General features: G+C 35.3%; 1 protein-coding gene across 5 annotated transcripts in view; it reads left to right on the plus strand.

Moving 5' to 3' along the window:
• Positions 1-18,180, plus strand: part of MYO6 (myosin VI) — a 102,814-nt gene that overhangs the window by 61,185 nt on the left and 23,449 nt on the right. For all 5 annotated transcript variants that reach the window (XM_038134110.1, XM_038134112.1, XM_038134111.1 and 2 more), the window contains 11 exons: positions 3,833-3,990; positions 4,532-4,623; positions 5,008-5,080; positions 5,943-6,070; positions 7,016-7,111; positions 8,594-8,767; positions 12,439-12,477; positions 14,141-14,234; positions 15,576-15,706; positions 15,819-15,896; positions 16,813-16,942. In XM_038134110.1, the coding sequence (XP_037990038.1) occupies positions 3,833-3,990; positions 4,532-4,623; positions 5,008-5,080; positions 5,943-6,070; positions 7,016-7,111; positions 8,594-8,767; positions 12,439-12,477; positions 14,141-14,234; positions 15,576-15,706; positions 15,819-15,896; positions 16,813-16,942 (1,193 nt within the window). The remainder of the gene's footprint in view (positions 1-3,832; positions 3,991-4,531; positions 4,624-5,007; positions 5,081-5,942; positions 6,071-7,015; positions 7,112-8,593; positions 8,768-12,438; positions 12,478-14,140; positions 14,235-15,575; positions 15,707-15,818; positions 15,897-16,812; positions 16,943-18,180) is intronic.

Here is an 18,180-nt window from a genome sequence, read left to right on the forward strand (position 1 = left end):
ACAGATGGCACTCATAGTAATTCATGGCAGTATGAACATTGCAGGTTTTAAAGTCAATAACGTTTTTTACTTAATTCAAGTTGGGATGCACAATAACTGCTGATCTTTCTCTGTTGACTTACTGCTTACCTGGTTATTCTTCATCTTTCATTTGCATTTTTAAATTCTTCTCAGCTTACTACCACCCACTTTCCTTTACTGAAATATATCTTGTGGATTTTTTTCACATTAGGAATTTTTTGAAAATGATTTCGTATGCTGATCTTGTTACAAAGATTTTCTGCTTTCTTAATTCAGTATTGTTAGAGCCCATTTTTTGAGAGTACCCTAAATTTCACATTCCTTTTAAGTGAAAGTGTTAAATAGAAGCCGAAGGGCTTTGAACGAATTGTATCCATGTCAGATTCAGATGGCACCCCACTGGAAATGCTCTCAGTGAGCTGCTGATTCAGCCTCTGAGAACAGATTCGTTTTGGCTGTTGTATATGTAACACATACATAAGGCTTGTCTGTATATTTTTCTTTTGAGAATGTTTGGTGGGACATCAAACTTACCACCATTATGAGGCAGACCATGTGATCACTCCTCAAGTGACACTGTCAAGTAAGGTTTCTTAATTTTTGTTACAGCTTTGAGTTTACTTTGGATTAAAACTGTAAAGATTTCCTGATCGTGAATTTATCCTGATAAGCCGGTAGCGTTATTAGCACTGTGCAGTTTCAAAAGTCTGCAAACACAAGGAACTATGTTTTTATGCCAGCAGATCTTATTTTTGCTGTGTTTTATTTTGGGGGTATCAAAAATGAGTTCAGCAGACTCCTCACAACACCTTAATGATTAATGCATTAAGCCTCTTTTGCTAGCATTTTTGAAACTTGTGCATCTAAAAGCAGACATTCTCTAGTAAATACACCGATGTCATCTTCTCACATGGCTCATTGCATGTAAAAGTGGATTGGACTATTTTAGATATTTGTTACATAGACGCAATTTTTTTCTATGGTAGTGTGGTTTAGAAACTATTTGGCTGCTATCAGTATTAGAGTTTTGACAAGTACATTGTTTTTTTTTGTTCCAGCAACCCAAAGAGCTGGTCATTTCTCTCTCTTTCTTAGGGACCTTTTGTGTGCAAGTAGATCATGTGAGTCCTAATAGGTCACAGTGAATAAATAGCTCTGCTGAAATCGCTGTGCTCAGAGTATAACAAAGGCTTTGTTCTGCTGGGCACAGTGGAGCCAACAAGGAACAGTAGGAGGGTGATGCTAAATGCAACCTCTCTGAATTTTATTAAATAATCATGTGCAGTGAGTTGCCTGGGGGACTTGACAGCTGCACTAAGCTGCACTATGTATTTCTGTCCTTGTCTCCCAAAACCCCATAATAATTACCTTGCTGGATGATGTTTTTGCCATCCGTGTGAAGTGTATTTACAGAGAAAAATAATGTGTTAGGATTCAAAATCTGGTGCTTCTCTTAGACTGTAAATGTGCTACTGTGCTTTTCTCTTGCTCAGTTTCTTCTTTTCCGAGAAGACTTTCACAGAGGACTCCATCATTGCAAACTAAATTATTTTACAAGGTGAAGAAAATTAACTTGCATCATTCCAGGTCCTCCAGCTTCTTTTGCAGTACACTTTCTACCAAAATGCATTTTTTTAGTGATGCTACCGAAGTGTCCATTGGAAAAACTTTTCCGAAAAATACTTTTCTACATTGTTTTAAACTTCAGGTTTTTTCAAATTACAAATGTGCTGCTTATATTCTTTAATTATGTGGAGTATTTAACTAAGTAGGGTTACTTAATCCAGGCTACTTTATGAACCAGTAACCATATTGGATGACAGTAATTGATGGATATTGCTTCATCTGCTCTGTCCTTCAGTTGTTAATCATGGGCAAATGATACATGTTTTTAATTAAAGTTAATTTGTTCTGGAATATATTTGGGAACTGCATGGAGTTGTCCACAGACTAAATCTACCCCATCTGTGCTTTCCCCTAGGTCTCAAACTCTAGATCAATGGAAACCTTGCTAAAGCAATTGGCATGAAGACCAACAAGGGTTTTTCTTGCAGCCTTACCAAAGTGCTTAGGATTTGGCAATTTTTTTCTCTATTCCATTCAAGTAGCTGATAAATTCAGGAGAGGGAAAGAAAGTAAAATGGAGGAAGGAGAATTTATCTTTTCCTGTTCAGGCTGGAAACAAGAGAAAGAAAGAGATTCATTTGTCTTTGTGCAGACCAAAGAAAGGAAGAGCTGAGGGAAAGCAAGTTCATGAGAAGAAAGCTGCTTGTTCTGAACGTCAGTTCTGTGATGGGGCTCTTGCTCTACTGTCTCAGGGCATTTTCAGCATTGTTTAGGGGTTCTGAACTTCCAGCTGTGCAAAATGCATTGCAGGGTTACATTTTCTTTCCATGCGTGTTTTGTGCATACTAAGAAATTTAACAACAAGGGTTTGTGCAGCCTTTAGAATTGCACTTAATAGTGGCAGAATTTGCTGTTTTGAACACTGGGACCATTTTGTCAATACATGCTCTAGCAGTACAACTATTTGTCATGTTGTTTAAAAAAGTAAGCGAAAAACATAAATTATTTTAATGTATTGTATTATGTAATAGGTCTGCAGCTGACAGGAATTAGTATTCTGATCTCTTAAACGTATCAGAACAGAATGCAAAGGTACCTTCCTTCTATTTATAAGCTGAGATTTCTGTCAGTACTCATTACCTTAAGATAAGATAGGTACTTAGTGGAAGACAAGATTGTGTGTTAAAGCTAATTACTATCAAATTTAATGTAGCTGCAAGTGTCCTTTGGGAATGGAGACTCTGGTTCCATGCCTTACCAGTCACAGTAGAAAGTGGTCTCCATCACTCTCATTATTCTGCATCAGAAGTATTAACTTTGAAGAAATGAAAAAATAGTAATTATCAGTTAGTTTAGTGCTTATGAATTCTGGGAAGTGAAGGAAATTATGCAATATGGGTAAGCTGTTGTTGTGCTTTAACTCCAGCTGGCAACTCAGCCCCTTGTAGCCACTCACTTACTCCCTGCCAGTGGAAGGGAAGGGAAAAGGGGAAGGCTAAAAATGAGAAAACACATGGGTTGTTGATAAATACAATTTAAAAGGTAAAGCAAAAGCTACACATGCAAGCAATGCAAAACCAGGAATTCATTCTCCACTTTCTGTTGGAAGGTCAGTATTCAGCTCCCAAGCACAGGAGGCTTCATGAAGTGTTGTGGTTACTTAGGAAGACAAAATTTTAAACTCATAGAATCATTCCCCTTTCCCTCTTCTTCCTTCAACTTTTATTGCTGAGCATGATGCCAAATGATAGGGAATGTCCCTTTGGTCAGTTGGGGTCAGCTGTCCCAGCTCTGTCCCCTCTCAGCTTCTTGTTCACTCTTGGCCTCCTCACTGGTGTGATGGGGTGAGGGAGCAGAAAAGATGTCAGAGCAAAAACTGAACTTTAGGCTTTAGTCTAACATAACAAATCATAAGTAAATAGTTGAAATATTTTTTGTAGATGGTGATGTATATATTTTAAATATCTTTCTCTGGAAACTGTCAGTAGAGTTTCTAATTATCTAATAAACAATTATGAAAGCATCTGAATCTCATTTCTGATGGTAGCAAAACATTATTGTTTTTTACAGGTAAGATAGTCTAACTTGGCAAGGTTGTTTCCTGCCTTGGCCTTGAGATCGGGGGTGGGGGTGGTTTAGGTCCTAATTTATGGTATTGGAAAGGCTGTTTTTAAGTTTAGAGTCTAATCTCAGCATTTCACAGTAAGGAATTCTGAAAAATAAGATCTGTATCTTGTTTTTTTAGGGTACCCTTGAAAGTGGAACAAGCAAACAATGCTCGTGATGCCTTGGCTAAAACCGTGTACAGTCATCTGTTTGATCATGTAGTGAAAAGGGTAAACCAGTGTTTTCCATTTGAAACTTCTTCTTTCTTCATTGGAGTTCTAGATATAGCTGGTTTTGGTAAGTATACCTAAAATAATTTCTAGTTGTCACTTTTTTCCACCAAAGATTCAATAACAAATTCTGTAATGAAGAATGGGAGGGTTTTCTTTTTGGTGTTGATGGTTCTTGTAAAGCTTTTGCTTTTTGCTTCATTGACTCACTGAAATTCAAAACAGGGCATGTTTTGCGATGTGCTCTAGTCCTGCCAAGGTTGTCCAGGGGAACAGCTTTTGGTCTTAGAGGTTTGATATCTACTGCCAGCTTGTTGTATCATAGATGCATGAGGGTGTATTGGTACAATTTCACTGTCTCGTAGCATCTTGCTTTGGTTTGCTGCCAACTGTCTGTCATTTATCTTAGAAATATTATCTGCTGCAGTATTTTTAGATGGCTTGTGTACAACCTGGAAATCTGTAAAAGATTTCATTTTGCTGAAAGAAATGGCTATGGATCTGAACACATCTTTAAATATTAGCACTGTGAAGCTTCTCTTATTTCCTATTTAATTTAAACTCTTGAAGCACTGTTTTATCATAAAAGTTTAACTTTTGTCTTTCAGAGTACTTTGAGCACAACAGTTTTGAACAATTCTGTATAAACTACTGTAATGAAAAACTGCAGCAATTTTTTAATGAAAGAATTCTGAAAGAGGTATGATATATTTAATGTTATGTTTTAGGATTTGGTTTTTACTATTATATTTGTGGATTTTTTTTTTTTTGCTGAAGAGATGCTTTAAGTAACACTGCTTTTCATAAGATTACACATTATGTTTGAAAAAAAAAAATCAGTTGATAAACTATTTCCATATTATGTGACAACTGGTTGTGTCAGAAAAAAATGTGGACTTTTGAAAACCAGCAATGAGGTATCCAGAGATTGAATAACTGCTAATACCTAATGAAAATATTGACTTGAGCAGGCTTATCATTAAGGTGTTAAAGCTGGAATACATTAAGCTGTGTAAGAAGATTCTCAAATGTGTGTTGTTTTCTCTTTTCAATTACTTTTTTTTTTTTTTTTTTGTAACTTTAGGAACAAGAACTTTACCAGAAAGAAGGCCTGGGAGTTAATGAAGTTCGTTATGTAGATAATCAGGACTGTATAGGTATGTACTTCTTGAATTGTCAAGCTTTTTGTTACTGTCATGGGGAAAAAAGCTTCAAGCAGAAGAGGTGGAGAGGTGTGAAATATGCATAGCACTAGTAATTATATGGTTTTATATATAGCCTCATTCAATTCACAGTCTTAATAGTTCATAGGCATTTCTGCAGTACAAGCATTCACAGTTTCATCCTTTCCACAGGAGAAAGTTTGTAGTAAAAGTTCCTCTTATAAGAGCAGTTTCATAGAGAATGGAAAAAAGTTGCAAAACTGTGAGTTTGTGTCTAATAGTTTCAAGAACATGAATTTCTGTATCAGCTTTCAAGGGCTTTGGAATATGTATGTGAGAGGTCAAGGCAATGCGGTTGTTAAAAGTTGTGAAACCACCACTGTATGCTCAATTCTGGTCTGCCTTTCCTAAAACAAATTTCTGCTTCTCACTGGATCATGTTATCAAATGGAAATATTAACCTTTTAGTTTTGACATGTGGTAAAATGTAGATGAAAAGCTTAAAAATTTCCTCCGACAATTGAAGCTAGACCTAGGATCATGCTGTAAGAAGACTTAGGCACTTTTTGGATGACTAATTCCAGCTTGAGACCAAGAGTTAAAATCAACTGATCAACCTGATCTTTTTCTCCCATGTTCCACAAGAGTTGGAACTTCTAGATTTGATGGATATCCTATACATACCTATCAAGATATATAGAATTGATTTGCCATGAATTCTTGTATTTTCTTTAATGGCTTTCCATAGGTACTTTTGTAGACAATCAGATCAGGAGCATTTAGGTGTGTAATGTTCAGTGGTGATACAAGTTGATATATTCAATTTCTGTAAATATATGTTTTTTTTAATTAACAGATTTGATTGAAGCAAAATTAGTAGGTGTACTGGATATTTTGGATGAAGAAAATCGTCTTCCCCAACCAAGTGATCAGCATTTTACTTCAGTTGTGCATCAAAAACACAAGGACCATTTCAGGCTCTCAGTAGGTTTATTTTTGTTGTCTATCTTGTTTTAATGAAACAGTTCTTGGAACAGTTGATAGTAACACTTCAATTTAATGAAAATCTTTCATAAGAAATCTCTACCACTCAGTCTGCACAGTCTGTACCTCTTTGTTAAGGACAAGTTTGGTTATTAGATTCGATGAAAAGTTCACTGAAGGCTTCAAGCAATTCTAATATCCTGCTGAAAATAAAATCATATTCTTGTCTTGCATTTGAAGTTTTTTAACATGTAAAACATAAAAAGGAAGTATAAGCACATTTTAATTTAGATTTGTTTCCTATCAGATGAATTATTTTGTTGTTCTTTTAAAAAATTTTTTGCTTTGGAGAACATTTGACTCATGCCTAGTGTCTAGCTAGCACTTCAGAGATGAATATAGGAATCATACTAGGAAAATTTTTTGTTGCTTATTTTTTAACATACAGCACTGTCTGGAAGATTAGGGCAAATTGTTGCAATTTATATCCATTAATTGTGTTAAAATTAAAAAAAAATGCCGAAAAAATGCGAGCAAAGGAAGCTGTCATTTATAATCCATTTACCAAAATTGTCATCCATTTACCTTGTGTTAAGTTTCCACTTAATCCTGCTTGCCTCAATTGGTGTGCAGTGAAACATTCTGATGGTATGTGTATGATCAGCTGGATGCTTGCTTGTTAAGATATGCCATCTAAAGCCATATCTTGAGCTTCAGGCTAATCCTATTCATATAACAAGGTTATTCATCAGCTGTCAAATTTATGATAGTGTTGATTAAAGGCACGATTTGGACAGGAATGGTAATGATCAGCACAATTGTACTTACAGGAAATGTGATTTTTAACACTTAGTGCTCCTGGCAGAACATGGTGGTGTTCTAAGAATAAACTTTTTCTTAGTCTCCATTGCAATACTTCTTTGTAATTCAACTTCTTAATTCCAGATTCCTAGAAAGTCTAAATTGGCCGTTCACAGAAATATCAGAGATGATGAAGGCTTCATTATCCGACACTTTGCAGGAGCAGTATGCTACGAGACGGTAATTTTATCTATGGAATACCATGTTTATTGTGTTTTGTAGAACATTTCTATTTTTTCAGTGTATATAGCTTAAATGACAAAATTTCTTGTGATCAGAAGAGAAGTTCAAACATTGATATGTCTTAACTTTGAAACTAATTTTTTGCGTATTTGACAGAATTGGCAGTTTCTTTTGACTTTTTGGGTTACAGCTCATTTTAATGATGTGTTTTGTGTAAAAGTTTGTTTCAAATCTATAGGTAATGATGTCAGTATTAAATATATTGATTCACAACCTACTGCAAATCTTGCATCAAGAGTGTTTACATCCTGGGGAGAAGAATAAACTATGTGATATAAAAATATTGTTAGTGAAGAGTACCTCTTTGGAAGCATGATTATCCTTGTACGCAGTCCCCATCATACTTTGTGTTTTTCATTTCTACTGGCAATGGACTCATTTGTGTAAAAATACAAAATACCTGAAATTGCTACCCTCAAAATACATTCCAGATTCTTGTGCTGTTTTGACTTTTGTACTTATTGTACAAAAACATTGTAAGACCTGAAGCCGGTATCTAGACCAACAATTTTCAAAAATGAAAGTTTAAGGTAAAATGAAGATCTGTAAGGCTTTGGTGTGTATAACTTCAGCATGTATGAAGGACGCTACTTGCGTTACTTACTTGGCTGCATACATATTCCTCTCTTGTGTCTTCATGGCACAAGGAAACTTTGGAGGCCTGTGTTAGTCCTTTGATTCCCATCACTCTTTTGTGGGATATCTGGCAAATTGGCATTTTCTTCAAAGCAGTCATGGCATCTTCTGTTCATTAATATCAAAGTGTCTATTAAGTTGCATCAAAAGCTATTGAGGATTTTGTAAGTGTGAAACTGGATACTAATGTATTGATCTCTGAGTTTCAGTGTAATGCATTATTGTTCTCAAAGTTAGTGATCCAATTCAAATAAACCAGAGATATAAAGTTTGTAGGAAGACCATATGTGTTATTAAATCCAGTGTTCATGAATAGTCATAGTACTTCTAAAATAACCTGTTTTCATTTCATTTTCCAAACTGTGTAGATTTAAGTGTGCATGTTAATTCCCATTTCATAATAGATCATTAAGTGATATTACAAGCAGTGAAGAATTAAGCTTCTCAGAACTCCCAGGTGGTGATGATGTGCTGAGTGCTGGAAATGAAAGGATAGTCATTGACAAAAAACCAACTCATCTCTTTAAAGGCACCAAACCTTTCTTTGGGTTTCATAGTTCCAACAACATCCTTCAAATTTAAGAATGTCTTTTCTCTCTGGCATTAGGGTTTTGTGTAGCTGGCTGAAAAGTTGTTTGAAACAATGTATTAATATTTACCCCATGTATTCTTGCTGATTTTTGAATTAAGTATGTAACTATGTTTCCTTTAGTTTTCTAATTAGACTGAAGTAACTTGGACAGTAAAAGAAATGTACTTTTATCTCTTGGGTTGTCTTTTCAGATGCAATTTGTGGAAAAAAACAATGATGCTTTGCACATGTCTCTTCAATCTCTTATATGTGAATCCAAGGACAAGTTTGTTCGACAGTTGTTTGAAGCCAACACTAACAACAACAAGGATCCCAAACAAAAAGCTGGGAAACTCAGTTTCATCAGCGTGGGTAACAAATTCAAGGTAAAATCATATAGTAAAGAGTCCTATCTTCTTGTAATATATGCCAGTTTTATGTTACTTGAATTGAGTGGAACCTAAGGTTGGGAGAACTAGAAGTAACTTGAGATTCAGAAGAAAATTTGGTTAAATAGATGGTTTTCTTCTGTTGAATGATATGAAACTGGCATTTTAAGCTATGTGCTATGCATTTCTGTCAGAAGTATCTTCCATATTAGTCCTTACAGAGATTATACAGTGATTTTTAGGTCGGAATCTTTCGAAGTCATATAGAAGTCTTTATTCAAAAGGTTTTGAGATTTAAATTTGGATTCTGTGGACTTTAAAATGTTCTAGATGTGACAAAATGTATTCTTCCATCCTATTGTAGTTATACCGTCTAGAAGATGTATTGATTCCCTACAGTTGGCCAAACTCAAAATTCAGTACCTAGCCTAACCATAGTTTTTCTTTTTCTGAAATATGTACTTAGTCATATTAGACTAAGCTTACAGAGGAAGATATGCATTGTGCTGAATGTTTCCTTTCTCAATACCTGAATCTGATGCTTCTCCTCATTTTCTCCTTTCTTCTGATGTTATAAAGCTGACCTTCAAACCTTGTCTTCTCCAAATGTTTTCTGCATCCTTTTCTCATTCAGCAGTTTTATTTTAGCTGGACTATTCCAGCTCAGGATGGCTAGAAAGAGAACAATAGGGGAATTAAGAGATGAAAAGCAGGCACATCGTGGGCTGCAGGTAAAATTTTCAGTCTCATGGATTTACAGTTGGTAGAGCTGCAGCAATTTCAGCAAGAGCTCTTTTCAACGCATCTGGGCCAGATCCAATGAAGGATTTGTATGTCTTCAAGTCAAGTGCTGAAACAGTTTTGGTATGCTACCTTACCTAGGGCCACCAAAACTCGCCTCATGTTCCTAGCTAGACTCCTTACACAGTCCTTGGGGAACGCAGGTATCTTAGATAATCCAAAAAACTGCACATAGAGTGAGATACTGCCAGTAGCAGAAGAGTGTTTCTGCATTTCTGCTCATGTCAAGGTTAAGTACTGGATCAGGACTGCAAGATAAATTCCTTCTTGCATAATCATATTTTGTGGCTAGCATTTGGAACTGTTCTCTAAAGGTGCAGGGGCTGAAGAACAGGAAGGATATGGTAGCAGCACACTTGCTTTTCATAGCAATAATATTTTGCTTCAAGTTTATACTGTGTTCAGTGTTCTATGGCTATTTTATTTCCTGTAGTGAGCACCAAGATATTGGTCAGTCTGACAAAGGGTGTTCTCATTACATCCTTCTGGAGTTGTTTGGTTAGGTACCAGAAATTAAATTTTTATGGGGCCAGGAAGAGCAGAATACAGAGCCTGACTTGTAAGGTAGTAGTTTTAGCTGGGAACTGGGCGGATTGCTCTCTTGAGTTTTGCTCAGATGATTCTTTTAAACTCCTTCCTATTCCATAGCAGTTGTTGAATTAAAGAGTAGCAATTGGTTTAATATAAAATACATGATCATCAGGTGGTCTGAAAAGTTGCATACATGTCCTGAGAAAACCCTCCAGCCATGAGTCTGCTTTAAATGAAGCTGGGATCCACAATTTTTTAGAACTGTATATTAAAAATGAAATCGACCGGGGGATCTTTTGAGGTAGTTTTCTCTTCCTTCCATGTGGATTTTTAATTTCTCTCCATTTAGTACCCCACCTTTGGTGATGTGGTCTTGTGCATTATACCACTGCCCAAGGAGAGGTGAATTAAAAGGGAGGCATTTTTAAAGTGAAGCAGAAATTTTGTGGGGAAATTTTTTGGATTTCCTTTTGGAACTTTGCTATTCACCTTTCCACCTAGAACACAACTAATGTCCTCCTTGGATCTGGCCCATCAATATATAATTCTTTCAGTGTTTTCAAGTTTCATGGCATTTTGAATGTATGTATTACTTCCAGTAATTCATTTAGTGCTACCTTCCCAGACACAGCATGTGATGCTGATGAACACTAATAGCCTTGAAAATGTCACTTCAGATGACATCAAAATAAGGTCTTTTATCTTACTACATATTTCATCTCTTTAAGAATAAGAATTCTTAGTGCATTAATTTGTAAGTCAGTCTTCTGAACTACTGAAATTAGAACTTCTTCTAATTATAACAATTATTAGATGATGTTGCCGGGACTTCTCTTTATGAAATCCTTCACACATCCCTTCCTTATAAACAATTAAAATTAATTTTCATTAATCAGTTGAGGAAATAATGATTAATTTATCATCAGATCTCTTCAAGATTATTTGAGATGATTTTATCTTATGCTAATGATGAATTGATGATTCAAAGAGCAGTAGTTTTAGCACTATCTTTTAGTCATATACACATTTTGTTGGAGAAGTTCACCTGAGAATGTCTCTGGCTTAATACTTGTCAAATCACAGAGTATAAGGAAGGGGTATTTTTCCTCAAGCAGAAGTGTATTTTGTTGATGGAAATTAGTCTGTCTGTTGCAAACTTAAGTGTTTCCAACTTAAGAAAACATAATTATTATGATCAAGTTGAGATATAAAGAGTACGTGCAAGTCAGAACTGAGCAAGAGGTTATTAGTGTTTGTCATGCTTCTTGTGGCACTCTTCCTAACCATATCCATGTTAAGTTCAAAAAATCCCAAACCAGTTTTATCTACCAGAGGGACAACTGGCAGCTGTAGGTGATGCACACTACCCATACAGATCTTGTTTCTTGGATTCAAGGTAATTGAAAGATCTGGCTAAAAAAAATTTAGTCACAAGTCAGATCCTTTGAATTTTGATTCTAGTGCTGAAAATGAATATGTTAGGACATACTGAATTTTGTATTGCTGCAGTCTGTATACTTAAAGTTTGCTAATAAATTAGAAAGGCTGGCCCAGCAGTAATTTATGTGGCAAAACAGACACACCTCTAAAGTAAAAATACTGCTATTTTTCTGATGTGGTTTTGAAATATTTTAAGTCCCTACCAATTACTTTCCGTAGCAACTCTAAACTGTTTTCTCTGATAGCATTAAGTCTCTCATTATTCTGAAGACTTGATTCCAAATAATAGTAGTATTGCAGTCTTTTCTCATCACAGTATATTTAAATGCAACCTCAGCAGATGTAATTTTAAAATTGTATTTTTTTGTCATCAATAGAGAATTAAAAAGTTGGAAATTTGGAAATAAAAATAGATTATTGCAGATAAATTTTGACCTAACTTCAAAAGACCCAGAAGAAAAGCCTGAGAATATACTTTGTGTTAATTATTTAACATACAAATAATTCTTGTTATAGATTAAATTTGGGATTTCACAAATTTTCAGTGTGTTTTTTAAAAATGATTGCTCATTGGTCTAATTTTTTTAAATATAATTTTATTACATAGTCATTAGTTTTTATTTTCTCAAATGGACTTGCATGGTTTTTTTGAAAAGTGTGTTGTAATAAGTGACTACTCTATGCAGTGTTGTTGTACAGTTAAATGCAAGCAATTTCCTCAGGGCTATTCATGCGCACTTGCATGATTTTGTCTATTAAAATTAGTGAAAGTTTGGTTTATCAGTTCTGTCTCACTAACAATGAACATGCATGCAGTAATGCTGTACCTCTGTTTGGTGTGTATATATCTGTACATGCCATGGTAAGGCTCTTGAAATACCTGTTTTCTTTTACAGACTCAGTTAAATTTGCTTCTTGAGAAGCTTCACAGTACTGTAAGTATATATACAGATGAAGGTTCACAGTTTTCTGATGTAAGGCAAAATAGATAATCTCAATATTAGGGCTTAAAATAAATGCAACTTGTAATTGCTTTGGAGTTTGCAGGTACATGGCATTTTGGGAACATCTTCCTGTGCATGAGATGGTTATTTATTTGCTGGAAAAAGGAAAACCCACCACCTTCAAAAAAGTTGTAGAATGAAAATTATAAAAACTGAATAAGCAATGTGAAATCTGTCTGTGCTGCAATCTTTTGTCACTTTTACTTCTTTCTGTGCATTGGTTATCATTGATGACTAATTTTTGGAAAATTTAGAAATGTTTCTTAGAAGTAAGTTATTTAAGAAGTAATTTATTATTAATTGTTGTTTTAATGTTCCATAAAGTCATTAAAATATTTTTTTTCATTTTGCTTTTTTTGATAGGCTGTAAATGCACAGGTGGTCAAAGAAACTGAGTCCCCTAATAAATATTTATTAATTTGGCTGATGTAATTAATTAGATTGTTTGTGGAAGTCTCCATGTACAGCATGCCATTTTATTTTAGAACTTGGAGCTGTAGGAACATGGTGTTGTTTCTCTTGACCACATGTTCTAACCAATTATAGATATTAGGTTATGCTCTGTCAAAAAAAAAAAAAAAGGGTGGAAAATCAAGGGAAACAAAGCAGTGAGGTGCTTGGAGTATAGCCAGCATATAAGATTTTACTGTAGTCATGAGGCCAGTCTGAAGGGTGATCCATTTCACCCAGAACATTCTGGAACTGAAATACAGTCCAGGGAAAAAAGTGAGTGGCCAGGCTTGCTGTACTGTTGAGTTTAGCTAATCCATGACTGAGGAGATATTGTTCTTGTGGAGTTCCCTTGGCAGGTGCTGCCTCATTCTCAGCTGAGAGATGGAAAAACAGAGAATATGCTACAAATCAGGATTAATACTATGTTTTCTCAATCCCAGTTTTGTTTCAGTGTATGCAAAGTTGTCATTACCAGTCACCTGTTACAGGAAAATCTGAATAATTGGATAGTGCTTGGCAAAATGTTCTGCTTGATGAATGTGAAATGATCAGAGTGTTGTGGTCAAAACTGTAGCACATGTGGTCGTAACAGAGGAGCAGACTGGAACAACATCAGGGAAGGGAGACTGAAGCTGTGAGCCAAAGGAAGTTGTGAAAAGTAAAAGTTAAGGAAGGTCAGGTTCATCTGGCATGATTCTGAGTCAAAAGTCTGGTATGCTGATGTGAACTGTGGGGCATTTTAGTATTGTGACTGTGGAAGATATTGAGGGTAGTAGGATCTAGAGTCATAAATCATAGATTGTATACATGTTAAGGAGAATAATTGAGTGAAAATTCAACAGAATTGAGGATCCAATTAATAGCTTGAGCATTGAGATTAGTTACATCAAGACCGAAGTTACAGTGCAAAACTGATATATGAGAGAAAAAGGATAGGGCTGGGACTTGGTTATCTTTAAGGCACATTCCAACCCCTTAACATTTTAGGATTTTATGAAAATGTCAGCATTTCTCTTTTAGAGTATTATTATTTTGTATCTTCTCCCCCCCCCCCCCCCCCCCCCAAGTCTTACATAATTAACTGTTATTTTAGGAGTTTTAAAAATCTGTGTATTTTGCTAACTTCTTGCTTTGGTCTTAGGGGTCGAGCTTTATTCGCTGTATCAAACCTAATCTAAAGATGACGAGTCACCACTTTGAAGGAGGACAGATCCTCTCTCAGCTTCAGTGTTCAGGTAATGCATGCCTCTGGTATTTTTCCCTCTGATTTTTACTTTGGTGATTATATATTACCCTAAGTTTGAAATATGTGGGATGAAAGCAGTATTTTCTTGCATGAACTGTTTTCTAGAAGGTAGGTTATTTATGCCTTATAAACAGCTGTTTAGATTTTTAGTAACTTAGCATTCATTTTAGAAATAATTCATCTGAATTGGTGTTAGGACTTTGCTTGCAAAGAAGAGTTGCCCACAGTATTAATAGGGCACCAGTTCAGTCTGGAACAATAGAATTTTGAATTTCTGTGGCAGCTGAAGTGTTAGAAACTCCTGTGCATTTAGAGGCAGTCAGTGCTAGCTGAGATATCTAATAATGGAAGCACACCAGCGTTCTTTGATTTTATAGATACTATGATTGAGTTCAATTATACTGGTTTACTTTCTCAAAAGTTTCTTTATATCACTATTAATTTGATTTGGAGCTGAGCATCTAACATAAATGAAATGCTGCATCTTCGTTATTCTTGAAATGCTCAATGCTTTCCAAATTTATAGCTTTATTTGCTCATACCCCACTGAACTTTTTGAAAAACAAAGACAGTATAAACAAATTAAATTTCTATTGAAAGCAAGTATGCAAAAGATTAGTTTTACGACAGCGACCACAAGTTAAGGTCTGACTTAAAAACTTACCTGCAGCCTCCGTGGATAGGCATATGTGAAATAGTGGGTAAAAACTGGTATAGCCTGTGCTGCTGAAGTAATTTGAATCTTACTGACAGTGTCTGGGATTTACTGATGTCCTAGTTGCAGCCAAAATTTAATAACATTATTCAGGACATTGAAGTTACATCTTAGCAGCTGATACTTTGTATTTCAAGTACACTAAATGTTCTAGTGCTGCACATGTATTTGAGGTTGTATCTGCACCACATCTCACAAATACCATTCACATGATTAAAATGAATGCCTGGTTGGGCATTATTTGGAGGTTTGGGGTGTAGATTTGGGTCTCTTTGTCTTCCCTTTAAAAATGAAAATGTCAAATCTGCTGAAAGAAAAAAGGTTTTAGAAGAAATATTAGATGAAAAATCCTATGGATGATTGAGTGTTACCTCTCAAATAGGGAGAAAACGTTCTGGGCTTTTCTCATGTGTTCAGTATTAACTTTTTGTGACTGATCACATAATCAAAAAATGCTACAGGCTTGATCAAATCCCAGCTGAACTTTGTGGTTTAGTCTCTGAACAATGTCTTTGAGTCTTATGTCATAAACCTACTTACTGGTTATCATAAAATTCTCTGCTTAATTTGCATGCTACTGATCCTAGCTTTTTGTGTATGTGTCTGTGAATTTAGGGATGGTGTCAGTTCTGGATTTGATGCAAGGTGGTTTCCCGTCACGAGCTTCATTTCATGAACTATACAATATGTACAAGAAATACTTGCCTGAAAAATTGGCTCGACTGGACCCTAGGCTTTTTTGCAAAGTAAGAAAATAATTCTTCTGTGTCATCCAGAAGAGAAAATATATTGTGATGTTGGTTTTTGTGTTTCTTTAAAGGAGGTAGAATTTAATCCTTTCTATTTTCTGTGTTTCAGGCCCTTTTTAAAGCCCTGGGGCTGAATGAAAATGATTACAAATTTGGACTAACCAAGGTGTTTTTTAGACCTGGCAAGGTAATCTTTTTCTTGGAGTTCATGATTATGAATCTTAGAATAATTTCAGTTTGAAAGGACATTTGAAAGTGACATTGTTTAACACCTTGATAAAAGTGTGGCCAACCTAAATAAGGTTGCCCAGGATTTGTTTAAATAATTTTGTTCATTTTCTTTGAATAAACCACAAAATTTGTATGGATACAATTGGGTTTATAGTCTTGTTGCTGATGCTACAGTATTTCTAATGCAATGTTTGTATTCCAAGAAATATGCTGACTATTAAAAAGAGGAAGTCAGACCCAAGAAGAAATATTTTCTAGTAAAATCTGTCTATAACTGAAATCTCTTTCTGTGATTCTGAGCATTGCTGCTTCTATTCAGAGTAAGGAGATGAAGTTGAGAGCTATTGTGATGAGAAAGGAAAATTATTGTAATCCTAGAAAAATGTTCTTCCTGTCTTACAATTACTGAAAAGCAGAAGTGCAGGATTTTCAGAAAACGTTGCCATCAATGGGAAACTTATACAAAGGTTAAAAATTGAAAAGTGCTTTCAGCTTTTATTTTTTTCCACACATACATAATTAGATGTGTCTTAAAGTTGTGGAAGGCCAGAGTTCATTTTCAGGATGTAGAAAAACAATAGATTTTTTAAAATTTTGACAATAAATATTTTTGGTGATTAGTAAATGGTTATATTATTCAAAATGCCAAGTGTTGGACATCCATAAAATAAACATATGAAAAATGTGCAGTTGTAATTTCTGTTGTCATTAAACAATAAAGTGTAATAAAATTTATCTGCTGACTTTAATTGAAAGCTGATATAATGACATACAGTTTATGTTAAAAACTTTAATTCAGCATGATCTCAAACAATAATGTCTAACTCTCTCTGTTCTCCTAATAAATAAAACTTGTTTTAATTATCATTTAGTTTGCAGAGTTTGATCAGATAATGAAATCTGATCCGGATCACTTAGCAGAGCTGGTTAAACGAGTGAATCGCTGGCTTATCTGCAGTCGTTGGAAAAAAGTTCAATGGTGTTCTCTCTCGGTGATTAAATGTATGTGTTTTATGTCTTATTAACTCAAAATGTTTGTTAAAAATACAGCAAAGCAATTATTAATACCTTGCAATGTGACCAAGGACATGTATAGCAGACGGTTATATACTGAACTCTGAGTGACTGATTTCAAGGTGGGTGGGATTTTTCTTGAAGTTTACTGTGCAGAGTAGGAATAAGGTGGTGTGGAATAGAGATTGGCACTTGTGGTGTGCTTCAGAAAAGGTATCTGAGAGATGGGGAAGAGTCAGATGCAGAATGTCAGCAATCTCTAATAACATGGAGGGTGAAAACTGTGCATTAGAATGGGGAAAAAAAACATAAAGGCCTCATGCCAGAGCACACATGGCTGTGCATTTGGGCCAGCACAGTCTGTCACTGATTGATTATTATTTGTTGCTGTTTGTAGTGGAGCAAGAGGAATTTCTGAATTCTTGATACAGATGATACAGATTTCAAGCATCAGAGATTGTAACTGTAAAATCTTGGGTTTGACCTAGAAATTTATGCCATATAGTCTATTTTTTTCAGAAATACAGGACAGAAAGTATGCCACCATGTGAAAAAAGTAGAAACACAAGGAAATAATGTTGATTATTATTTCTTTGTAGTATTTTATGGGAAACTGGAAGGTAATTTTATTCCCAGTACAAAGCTGAAACAGATAAACAAGAAGTAGCGTGCATCTTTGTGACCACCTCAGTCCAGTGGGTAAACATCACTGTGTTCACAAACCGTGTGCTAAAGGCAGTCTTGATCCACAGGCGTCTATGTTTTCTCTAGTAAATCTGTAAAAACTCATTTATTGTTGGACTTCTAAATTACTCAGCACACATGCATGTGCTAATGCCTTGATTCTCTGTTTAACTTGCCTCCTAGTCTCAATCATTTAGTTAAAGTCTTTAGATGAAGACTGTATTAGAACAAAAGCTAGAGGTTTTGTTCTGTGGGGTTTTTTTCTATTCCAGTATTGTACAGAAATGCTGAGTGAGTTGCAGCCACTTTATTATCTCTAGCAGGTACTGGCTACTTGCTTACTCTTCAACACAGGACTAAGACTTCAAACTGAGTGTTTCCTGCTTGCTAGAGCCTGTGACTTTTAACAAAAGTTACTGATATCTGTGAATCTGGAAGGGGTGTGTGAGTGTGCACATGTTTCATTGTTCCTGTTGGGTTTGGGTGGGAGCCTCTGTGCCTGGCTCAAGATTGTGAATTCTGCTATTCTGTTTCTTAAATGT

The sequence above is a fragment of the Motacilla alba genome, chromosome 3, assembly GCF_015832195.1.
Source record: "Motacilla alba alba isolate MOTALB_02 chromosome 3, Motacilla_alba_V1.0_pri, whole genome shotgun sequence".
Lineage (NCBI taxonomy): Eukaryota > Metazoa > Chordata > Aves > Passeriformes > Motacillidae > Motacilla > Motacilla alba.